The sequence below is a fragment of the Monodon monoceros genome, unplaced genomic scaffold (assembly GCF_005190385.1).
Source record: "Monodon monoceros isolate NGI ecotype Baffin Bay Population unplaced genomic scaffold, NGI_Narwhal_1 Super_Scaffold_9, whole genome shotgun sequence".
Lineage (NCBI taxonomy): Eukaryota > Metazoa > Chordata > Mammalia > Artiodactyla > Monodontidae > Monodon > Monodon monoceros.
The window spans coordinates 39,126,627-39,138,174 of record NW_021703786.1 but is presented as its reverse complement, the minus strand read 5'-3'; the positions used below and the strand labels follow the sequence as shown (position 1 = coordinate 39,138,174).

Sequence of the window (11,548 nt, the reverse complement as noted above, 5' to 3'; positions counted from 1 at the left end):
TATATAGTGTGTGTGTGTGTGTGTGTGTGTGTGTGTATGTATAACTAAATCACTTTGCTGTACAGCCGAAACTAACACAACATTGTAAATCAACTATAATAAGATAAAATAAAACAGCAATGACAAAAAGTAGCGTTTATAATAAAAGAGAAAAGAACCTTCCAAACTAAGAGAGAGAGAGGTAAAACTGGATCTGTGTGTTTGACAGGAGAGGACAGCAACGAGTGTAGTTACCTGCTGACAGGCTTTTTGCAATTTAGCCGGACAATAAAGCCTAGAAAACACACAGCCTGAGAGACAGCACAGGTGATGATCCCTAACCACAGACCTGGAAGTGGAAATATTTAATAGAGGTTGATTCAGTGGAAAACCAGCCGCCCTGGGGCGTATGTTTCTCCTAAGTGCTTCTGAGAATCTGCTTTCATGGCTGAGGCGGAGCCCAAGGTGAGCCAGAAACCTCTACCCCGCTCTACCTGTTAGTTTCCAGAAGGTTCCAGGAAGCCCAGAAACCCCTGAGGCCACCTTCCAGGTTTCTGGATCTCAGAACAAACATTGAGAGGCTATTTTTGGCTATAACATTTGGCTTTAAGAAAACTGCCAATTATAAGGAAATACTCAAAGACAAACTATTGATACTCGCTAACAGTACTTCCAAACTACTGTGCTCCGTTTTCCTCGTTTTCCTCACCAAAGGGGGCTGCAGATGGTGGGAGTCCCCTGGCGGTCCAGGGCCCTCGGCAGTCTTTCACTGCCGAGGGCCTGGGTTCAATCCCTGGCCGGGGAGCTAAGGTCTCACGAGCCGCATGGCACGTCCCCCCGCCCCCCAAAAATGCACGTGTCGCCAGCCCTGTAAAGGACCTACGCTCCCTGCCTCGGAACTTCGTGCAGGACCTGACTTGCCCTGACTGCAGTAGATCCCAGGGCAGGATTATCCCCAGACAGGTGACTACACAGAAGGAGTGGCTGAGTGGGGGTGGAGGATGGGAGAAGCCTCGCCGGTCTCAAAGTACCGTTAAAAACTCCACCCCATTAACCCACACAGGACCCAGAGGGAGACCCCAGGTGACGAGAGTTCTTTTGGCGAAGAGTGAACCCACCGCAGAATCAGAAACTCCAAGCTGGGAGAGCCTGAATCTACACGTGGACAGTGGCCACAGTGCTCAGACTATATACAAAAATAGAACTCGGACCCACAATCTACAGCAACCTGCCTAGAAAGCCAACCCCTTATCTACAATAAACAACCCAGAAGCCAGCCTATGTCAGACTCATGAGAGGCAGATCCCTATCTCTAGGGATAATCCAAGAAGCTAAATAATCACTTCTGCAATAATTGACCCAAAATGTCCAAGCCGCCATCAGTAACTGACAGCTTCCCTAATTTTTGTCCCTGTTTCCAACTCAGGACCAGCCAGAGAAAGGCAGACATGGCCCCTGACCAAGCACACAGGACACCCCACTTCCGGTCAGCCGGCCTCCAGCCCCCCCAGGCCAGCAGCCTCCAGCAGGGCAGCCCTGAGCCTCCCCTCTGTCCCGCCGTGAATCCTTCCTTCTCCTCAACCCGCCCTGGAGTCTCTGCCAGATTCCAGGGCTAGTGGCTGACACACACACACACCCCCGACACACACACACACAGCTGGGCATGAAGAGCCTCTGCTGGTCCCCTTTGGTTGGTCTGCATTTATGTTCACACCTTCTAGTTCCTTCCTCCACACCAGCCAAACTCAGTTGGAAGCCAGAGGGCAAGGGTCACAGTGACCGGTGCATAGAGGCATCACATGGGAGGGTCATACACTGGGTCAGACACAGAGGGAGCTGTAAACGTTGACGTCACAAATGGGAGACCCAGGAGAAATGTCACATTAGGATGGGGTCAGGGACAACGGGTCACACCTGTGACATATGGAAGTCACCCACGGGGTCACGCAGGAGCCTCCGGAGGAGCCCTCATCTGCTCCACCTGTCCCCACACAAGCCACCGCCAGGGGCCTCCCATCCCAGAGCCTAGACACAGATGTCAGAAGTTTTGTTCTAGAAACGTCTTCTCTGCTGTGCCCCTCAGGTGCCCGGGTCCCTTAGTCCCTGAGGCTTTTTACTGTCTGCACTTCCCACATGCCCAACACCCTGTCATTAAAAACTGTCCACACCCAAGTGTCCTTGGGAAGGTCTTCCTGTGTCCTACAGCATCCACCTGTGTGAATAACTTTTTTTGGATGAGATAGTATATTCACTTTGTGGCAAAAAAATCAAAACATCATAAAAATGCATGTGAAGCATTTGGTTCCCACCTTTGCCCTCTCTGACCTTATTCCTTCTAACTAGTTGTTGGTGTCTTTTATAAAAACTCTCAGATTCCGTACATTACTTCCGTATTTCACCATCTAACTGATGTCTTTTGCTTTCAGTAATTTTTCAGCCATTTTAGGTCCTTGAGTTATGAAATCATCTTCTGTAAATAATGACAGTAGTTTTATCTGCTCCTTTGCAATGTTTATACTTTTTTTTTTCATTGTCTAAGTGTATGCTTGCTTTTGTCTTTGACCTAGGAAGTAACTTAGAACTGTTTTCTTTTTTTTTTTTCTGGCTGAGCCACACTGCTTGTGAAATCTTATCTCCCCGAACCAGGGGCCACTGGCAGTGACAGTACCAAGTCCTAACTACTGGACCACCGGGGAACTCCCAGAGGTGTTTTCAAATATCCTAATTTTGGTAAGCTTTTTCTGACTGATTTCTAACTTCATCGTAATTGGCTCAGAGAAAGTGACCTGAGTAATACATATGCTTTGAAATTTGTTGAGATTTAGTTTATATTCTAGAAGGGGATCACATTTTTATAAAATGTTCCATGTGACTCAAGAACGTTGCTCTCTAATTATTGTATGCAGAGTTCTCTCTGTGTCCATTTGATCAACATTCTTAATTTTATTATTCAAATCTTTATATCTTTTTCTTTAATTTTTGAATTTTATTTTATTTTTTTATACAGCAGTTTCTTATTAGTTACTTATTTTATACATATTAGTGTATACATGTCAATTCCAATCTCCCAATTCATCCCACCACCACACCACGCCCCCGCCACTTTCCCTGCTTGATGTCCATACTTTTGTTCTCTACACCTGTGTCTATATTTCTGCCCTGCAAACAGGTTCACCTGTACCATTTTTCTAGGTTCCACATTTATGCATTAATATACGATATTTGTTTTTCTCTTTCTGACTTTCTTCACTCTGTATGATGGTCTCTAGATCCATCCACGTCTCTGCAAATGAGCCAATTTCTTTCACTTTTATGGCTGAGTAATATTCCATCGTATATATGTACCATATCTTCTTTATCCATTGATCTGTCGATGGGCATTTAGGTTGCTTCCATCACCTGGCTATTGTAAATAGAGCTGCAATGAGCATTGGGGTGCACGTGTCTTTTTGAATTATGGTTTTCTCTGGGTATAGGCCCAGTAGTGGGATTGCTGGGTCGTATGGAAGTTCTATTTTTAGTTTCTTAAGGAACCTCCATACTGTTCTCCATAGTGGCTGTATCAATTTACATTCCCACCAACAGTGCAAGAGTGTTCCCTTTTCTCCACATCCTCTCCAGCATTTATTGTTTGTAGATTTTCTGGTGATGGCCATTCTGACTGGTGTGAGGTGATACCTCATTGCAGTTTTGACTTGCATTTCTCTAATCATTAGTGATGTTGAGCAGCTTTTCATGTGCTTCTTGGCCATCTGTATGTCTTCTTTGGAGAAATGTCCATTTAGGTCTTTTGCCCTTTTTTTTTTTTTTGTGGTACACGGGCCTCTCACTGTTGTGGCCTCTCCCGTTGCGGAGCACAGGCTCCGGACGCGCAGGCTCAGCGGCCATGGCTCACGGGCCCAGCCACTCCGCGTCATGTGGGATCTTCCCGGACCGGGGCATGAACCCGTGTCCCATGCATCGGCAGGCGGACTCTCAACCACTGCGCCACCAGGGAAGCCCTTCTGCCCATTTTTTGATTGGGTTGTTTACTCTTTTAATATTGAGCTGCATGAGCTGTTTATGTACTTTGGAGATTAATCCTTTGTCCACTGCTTTGTTTGCAAATATTTTCTCCCATTCTGAGGGCTGCCTTTTCGTCTTGATTGTAATTTCCTTTGCTTTGCAAAAGCTTTTAAGTTTCATTAGGTCTCATTTGTTTATTTTTGTTTTTATTTCCATTACTCTAGGAGGTGGATCAAAAAAGATCTTGCTGTGATTTATGTCAAAGAGTGTTCTTCCTATATTTTCCTCTAAGAGTTTTATAGTGTCCGGTCTTACATTTAGGTCTCAAATCCATTTTGAGTTTATTTTTGTGTATGATGTTACGGAGGGTTCTAATGTCATTCTTTTACATGTAGCTGTCCAGTTTTCCCAGCACCACTTACTGAAGAGACTGTCTTTTCTCCACTGTATATTCTTGCCTACTCCATCACAGATTAGTTGACCATAGGTGTGTGGGTTTATCTCTGGACTTTCTATGCTGTTCCATTGATCTATATTTCTGTTTTTGTGCCAGTACCATACTGTCTTGATTACTGTAGGTTTGTAGTATAGTCTGAAGTCAGGGAGTCTGATTCCTCCAGCTCCGTTTTTTTCCCTCAAGACTGCCTTGGCTATTCGGGGTCTTTTGTGTCTCCATACAAATTTTAAAATTTTTTGTTCTAGTTCTGTAAAAAATGCCACTGGTAATTTGATAGGGATTGCACTGAATCTGTAGATTGCTTTCGGTTGTATAGTCATTTTCACAATATTGATTCTTCCAATCCAAGAACATGGTATATCTCTCCATCTCTTTGTGTCATCTTTGATTTCTTTCATCAGGGTCTTATAGTTTTCTGAGTACAGGTCTTTTACCTCCTTAAGTAGGTTTATTCCTAGGTATTTTATTCTTTTTGTTGCAGTGGTGAATGGGATTGTTTCCTTAATTTCTCTTTCTGATCTTTCGTTGTTAGTGTATAGGAATGCAAGAGATTTCTGTGCATTAATTTTCTATCCTGCAACCTTACCAAATTCATTGATTAGCTCTAGTAGTTTTCTGGTGGCATCTTTAGGATTCTCTATGTATAGTATGATGTCATCTGCAAACAGTGACAGTTTTACTTCTTCTTTTCCAATTTGTATTCCTTTTATTTCTTTTTCTTCTCCGATTACCATGGCTAGGACTTCCAAAACTATGTTGAATAATAGTGGTGAGAGTGGACACCCTTGTCTTTTTCCTGACCTTAGAGGAAATGCTTTCAGTTTTTCACCATTGAGAATGATGTTTGCTGTGGATTTGTCATATATGGCCTTTATTATGTTGAGGTAGGTTCCCTCTATGCCCACTTTCTGGAGAGTTTTTTTTATCATAAATGGGTGTTGAATTTTGTCAGAAGCTTTTTCTGCATCTATTGAGGTGATCATATGGTTTTCATTCTTCAATTTGTTAATATGGTGTATCACATTGATTGATTTGCATACATTGAAGAATCCTTGCATCCCTGGGATGAATCTCACTTGATCATGGTGTATGATCCCTTTAATGTGTTTTTGGATTCTGTTTGCTAGTATTTTGTTGAGGATTTTTGCATCTATATTCATCAGGGATTTTGGTCTGTAATTTTCTTTTTTTGTAGTATATTTGTCTGTTTTGGTATCAAGGTGATGGTGGCCTCATAGAATGAGTTTGGGAGTGTTCCTTCCTCTGCAATTTTTTGGAAGAGCTTGAGAAGGATGGGTGTTAACTCTTTGCTAAATGTTTGATACAATTCACCTGTGAAGCCATCTGGTCCTGGACTTTTGTTTGTTGGAAGATTTTTAATTACAGTTTCAATTTCCTTACTTGTGATTTGTCTGTTCATATTTTCTATTTCTTCCTGGTTCAGTCTTGGAAGGTTACACCTTTCTAAACATTTGTCCATTTCTTCCAGGTTATCCATTTTATTGGCCTAGAGTTGCTTGTAGTAGTCTCTTATAATGCTTTGTATTTCTGCAGTATCCATTGTAACTTCTTCTTTTTCATTTCTAATTTTATTGATTTGAGTCCTCTCTCTCTCTTTCTTTATGAGACTGGCTAAATGTTTATCAAGTTTGTTTATCTTCTCAGAGAACCAGCTTTTAGTTTTATTGATCTTTGCTATTGTTTTCTTTGTTTCTATTTCATTTATTTCTGCTCTGATCTTTATGATTTCTTTCCTTCTGCTAACTTTGGGTTTTGTTTGTTCTTCTTTCTCTAGTTCCTTTAGGTGTAAGGCTAGATTGTTTATTTGAGATGTTTCTTCTTTCTTGAGGTAGGCTTGTATTGCTATAAACTTCCCTCTTAGAACTGCATCTCATAGGTTTTGGGTCATCGTGTTTTCATTGTAATTTGTCTCTAGGTATTTTTTGATTTCTTCAGTGATCTCTTGACTATTTAGCAATGAATTGTTTAGCCTCCATGTGTTTGTGTTTTTTACATTTTTCTCCCTGTAACTGATTTTTAATCTCATAGTGTTGTGGTCGGAAAAAATGCTTGATATGATTTCAATTTTCTTAAATTTACCGAGGCTTGATTTGTGACTCAAGATGTGATCTATCCTGGAGAATGTTCCATGTGCACTTGAGAAGAAAGTGTAATCTGCTGGTTTTGGATGGAACGTCCTATAAACATCAATTAAATCTATCTGGTCTGTGGTGTCATTTAAAGCTTGTGTTTCCTTATTAATTTTCTGTCTGGATGATCTGTCCATTGGTGTAAGTGAGGTGTTAAAGTCCCCCATTATTATTGTGTTACTGTTGATTTCCTCTTTTATAGCTGTTAGCAGTTGCCTTATGTATTGAGGTGCTCCTATATTGGGTGCATATATAATTGTTATATCTTCTTCTTGGATTGATCCCTTGATCATTATGTAGTGTCCTTCCTTGTTTCTTGTAACATTCTTTATTTTAAAGTCTATTTTATCTGATGTGAGTATTGCTACTCCAGCTTTCTTTTGATTTCCATTTGCATGCAATATCTTTTTCTATCCCCTCACTTTCAGTCTGTATGTGTCCTAGGTCGGAAGTGGGTCTCTTGTAGACAGCATATATATGGGTCTTGTTTTTGTATCCATTCAGTGAGCCTGTGTCTTTTGGTTGGAGCATTTAATCCATTCATGTTTAAGGTAAGTATCAATATGTATGTTTCTATTACCATTTTCTTAATTGTTATGGGTTTGTTTTTGTAGGTCCTTTTCTTCTCTTGTGTTTCCCACTTAGAGAAGTTCCCTTAGCATTTATTGTAGAGCTGGTTTGGTGGTGCTGAATTCTCTTAGCTTTTCCTTGTCTGTAAAGCTTTAGATTTCTGCATCAAATCTGAATGAGATCCTCGTCAGGTAGAGTAATCTTGGTTGTAGGTTCTTCCCTTTCACCACTTTCAATATATCATGCCACTCCCTTCTGGCTTGTAGAGTTTCTGCTGAGAAATCAGCTGTTAACCTTATGGGAGTTCCCTTGTATGTTATTTGTTGTTTTTCCCTTGTTGCTTTCAATAATTTTTCTTTGTCTTTAATTTTTGTCAGTTTGATTACTATGTGTCTCAGCATGTTTCTCCTTGGGTTTATCCTGCCTGGGACTCTCTGCACTTCCTGGACTTGGGTGGCTATTTCCTTTCCCATGTTAGGGAAGTTTTTGACTATAATCTCCTCAAATATTTTCTTGGGTCCTTTCTCTCTCTCTTCTCCTTCTGGGACCCCTCTAATGTGAATGTTGGTGTGTTTAATGTTGTCCCAGAGGTCTCTTAGGCTGTCTTCATTTCTTTTCATTCTTTTTTCTTTATTCTGTTCCACAGCAGTGAATTCCACCATTCTGTCTTCCAGGTCACTTATCCGTTCTTCTGCCTCACTTATTCTGCTATTGATTCCTTCTAGTGTAGTTTTCATTTCAGTTTTTGTATTGTTGCTCTCTGTTTGTTTGTTCTTTAATTCTTCTAGGTGTTTGTCCTTTAATTCTTCTAGGTCTTTGTTAAACATTTTTTCTGTCTTCTCCGATCTTTGCCTCCATTCTTTTTCTGAGGTCCTGGATCATCTTCACTGTCATTATTCTGAATTCTTTTTCTGAAAGACTGCCTATCTCCACTTCATTTAGTTGTTTTTCTGGGGTTTTATCTTGTTCCTTCATCTGGTACAAAGTCCTCTGCCTTTTCACCTTGTCTATCTTTCTGTCAATGTGGTTTTTGTTCCACAGGCTGCAGGATTGTAGTTCTTCTTGCTTCTGCTGTCTGCCCTCTGGTGGATGAGGCTATCTAAGAGGCTTGTGCCAGCTTCCTGATGGGAGGGACTGGTGGTGGGTAGAGCTGGGTGTTGCTCTGGTGGGCAGAGCTCAGTAAAACTTTCATCTGCTTGTCTGCTGATAGGTGGGGCTGGGTTCCCTCCCTGTTCATTGTTTGGCCTGAGGCGACCCAGCACTGGAGTCTACCCGGCCCTTTGGTGGGGCTAATGGTGGACTCTGGGAGGGCTCACGCCAAGGAATACTTCCCAGAACTTCTGCTGCCAGTGTCCTTGTCCCCACGGTGAGCCACAGCCACCCCCCGCCTCTGCAGGAGACCCTCCACCAACACTAGCAGGTAGGTCTGGCTCAGTCTCCCCTGGGGTCACTGCTCCTTCCCCTGGGTCCTGATGCACACACTGTGTGCATCCTGTGTGTGACCTCCAAGAGTGGAGTTTCTGTTTCCCCCAATCCTGTCAAAGTCCTGCAGTCAAATCCCGCTAACCTTCAAAGTCTGATTCTCTAGGAATTCCTCCTCCTGTTGCCAGACCCCCAGGTTGGGAAGCCTGACGTGGGGCTCAGAACCTTCACTCCAGTGGGTGGACTTCTGTGGTATAAGTGTTCTCCAGTTTGTGAGTCACCAACACAGCAGTTATGGGATTTGATTTTATTGTGATTGAGCCCCTCCTACCGTCTCATTGCGGCTTCTCCTTTGTCTTTGGATGCGGGGCATCTTTTCTGGTGAGTTCCAGTGTCTTCCCGTCGATGATTGTTCAGCAGTTAGTTGTGATTCTGGTGCTCTCACAAGAGGGAGTGACCACACGTCCTTCTACTCTGCCATCTTGCACCAATCTCCCCAAATCTTTATATCTTTTTTTTTTTTTTTTTTTTTTTTTGCGGTACGCGGGCCTCTCCCGTTGCGGAGCACAGGCTCCGGACGCGCAGGCTCAGCGGCCATGGCTCACGGTCCCAGCCGCCCCGCGGCATGTGGGATCTTCCCAGACCGGGGCTCGTACGAACCCGTGTCCCCTGCATCGGCAGGCGGACTCTCAACCACTGCGCCACCAGGGCAGCCCCGCTATTGTTTCTTTATGGTCTCGGCTTTTAGCTCTACCCATTTTCATTTTCTTTGGTCCTAGTCCTTGCCTCCCAGACCTTTGTCTTGGGTCATTTTCCTTCTTCCTGAACTACATCCTTCACATAGTCCTTCAGGGAGGGATGCTGGTGGTTTCATTTACTTGAAAATATCTCTGTTCTTGAAAGATAATTTCCCAAGTATATCATCGTAGGTTGGCAGTTACTTTCTTTCAGTAGTTTGGAAGTATTAGTGCACTTTTCCTGGCTTCCATTGCTGCTGCTGAGAACTCTGCTTCAGTCTAAGTGTTAGTTTTGTGTTTTTTTTTAAAATAATCTTTTCTTCCCCCTCTAGTCGTTTTTAAAATCCTTACTTTCTCTACTGTGCATTTCTTTATGTGGTATATAGGTATTCTATCTTGATTTATTTTCTTTTAAAATATACTATGAGGGCTTCCCTGGTGGCGCAGTGGTTAAGAATCTGCCTGCCAATGCAGGGGACACGGGTTTGAGCCCTGGGAAGATCCCGCATGCCGCGGAGCAACTAAGCCCGTGCACCACAACTACTGAGCCTGCGCTCTAGAGCCCATGAGCCACAACTACTGAAGCCCACGCACCTAGAGCCCATGCACCGCAACAAGAGAAGCCACCGCAATGAGAAGCCCGCGCACCACAACGAAGAGTAGCCCCCGCTCGCCCCAGCTAGAGAAAAGCCTGCGCGCAGCAACAAAGACCCAACGCAGCCAAAAATAAATAAATAAAATAATAATTTTTTAAAAAGAAAGCAAGCCTAGGTTTGAAAAAATAAAATATTGGGTTTCCCTGGTGGCGCAGTGGTTGAGAGTCCGCCTGCCGATGCAGGGGACGCGGGTTCGTGCCCCGGTCCGGGAAGATCCCACATGCCGCGGAGCGGCTGGGCCCCGTGAGCCATGGCCGCTGAGCCTGCGCGTCCGGAGCCTGTGCTCCGCAACGGGAGAGGCCACGACAGTGAGAGGCCCGCATACCGCAAAAAACAAATAAATAAAATAAAATAAAATATATTATGAGCACATTTTGCCTGGGACTTTATATGCTAAAACTAGATGGACTGTTTTTGTTTTTTTTTAATTGGAGTATAGTTTCTGTACAATGTTGTGTTAGTTTCTACTGTAGAGCACAGTGAACCAGCTAGACGGATGCATATATTCCCTCTTTTTCGGATTTCCTTCCCATTTAGGTCACTGCAGAGCACTGAGTAGAGTTCCCTGCCCTATACAGTAGTTTCTCATTAGTTAACCTATTTTATACATAGTATCAATAGTGTATATATGTTGGGACTTCCCTGGTGGCACAGTGGTTAAGAATCCGTCTGCAAATGCAGGGGACATGGGTTTGAGCCCTGGTCCGGGAAGATCCCACATGCCGTGAAGCAACTGGGCCCGTGCGCCACAACTACTGAGCCCACATGCCTAGAGCCCGCGCACCACAACGAAGAGTAGCCCCCGCTCACCACAACTGGAGAAAGCCCGCATGAAGCAACGAAGACAAAACCCAGCCCAAAATAAAGAAATTAAATTAATTTTAAAAAATAGTGTATATATGTCAATCCCCATCTCCCAATTCGTCCCCCGCCCCGCAGAAGGCCTGTTTTGAGGATGTATTTTTTTCAGAGAGAATTTACTTCTGCCAGCATGCTGGGGGTCCTACTGACTGGGGAATTGTCCATTCACTTCTTGACTTGGAGATTTTGGACTATGCCTGTAGAGTGAACGCTGACCTGAAACTCACGTTTCATAAAGTTAGATCTCATGAACTTCTAACCAGATTTAATAAATATTAATGTCTTGGCTACTTTCATTAAAAAATTTTTTTAAAGTAGAACCTGCTTCCGTCCCCTCTTCCTCCTCATTCCCTGGGTGGGAACCACTCTCCCAGAGCTGGTGTGTATAATTCCGATGCACAGTCCAACATGGATACATATTAAGTATGTATCCATTAACATGTATAGTATGTGTTTACATTCTTTGTGTGTTTAAAGTTTTCGTGCAGAGGGGGAGGGGCAGGCCTTGCTCCTTCCCAGGCAGATTTTTCCAAAATCCAAATCCCAGCCCACTAGGCACCCACTTGGAGCAATTGAGAGCGTTTCACCAAACGCCGTGCATATGGCATCAGACTGTGTAAACTGAAAAACGCTCCTGTCATTTTTCGCATCTGTACAGTGGGTATGATTTTTTTTTTTCTCATCAGTCAATTTCAGGTTTCGAGTCCCACC

The 11,548-nt window shown here is 43.3% G+C and overlaps 1 protein-coding gene across 1 annotated transcript in view; it reads right to left on the bottom strand.

Moving 5' to 3' along the window:
• LOC114889544 (multidrug and toxin extrusion protein 1-like) overlaps positions 1-2,381 on the bottom strand; it is a 4,881-nt gene extending 2,500 nt beyond the window's left edge. The window contains 3 exon segments of the mRNA XM_029212897.1: positions 235-254; positions 257-328; positions 2,366-2,381. Of these exon segments, the coding sequence (XP_029068730.1) occupies positions 235-254; positions 257-328; positions 2,366-2,381 (108 nt within the window).
• Between the last annotated feature and the right edge of the window lie 9,167 nt (positions 2,382-11,548).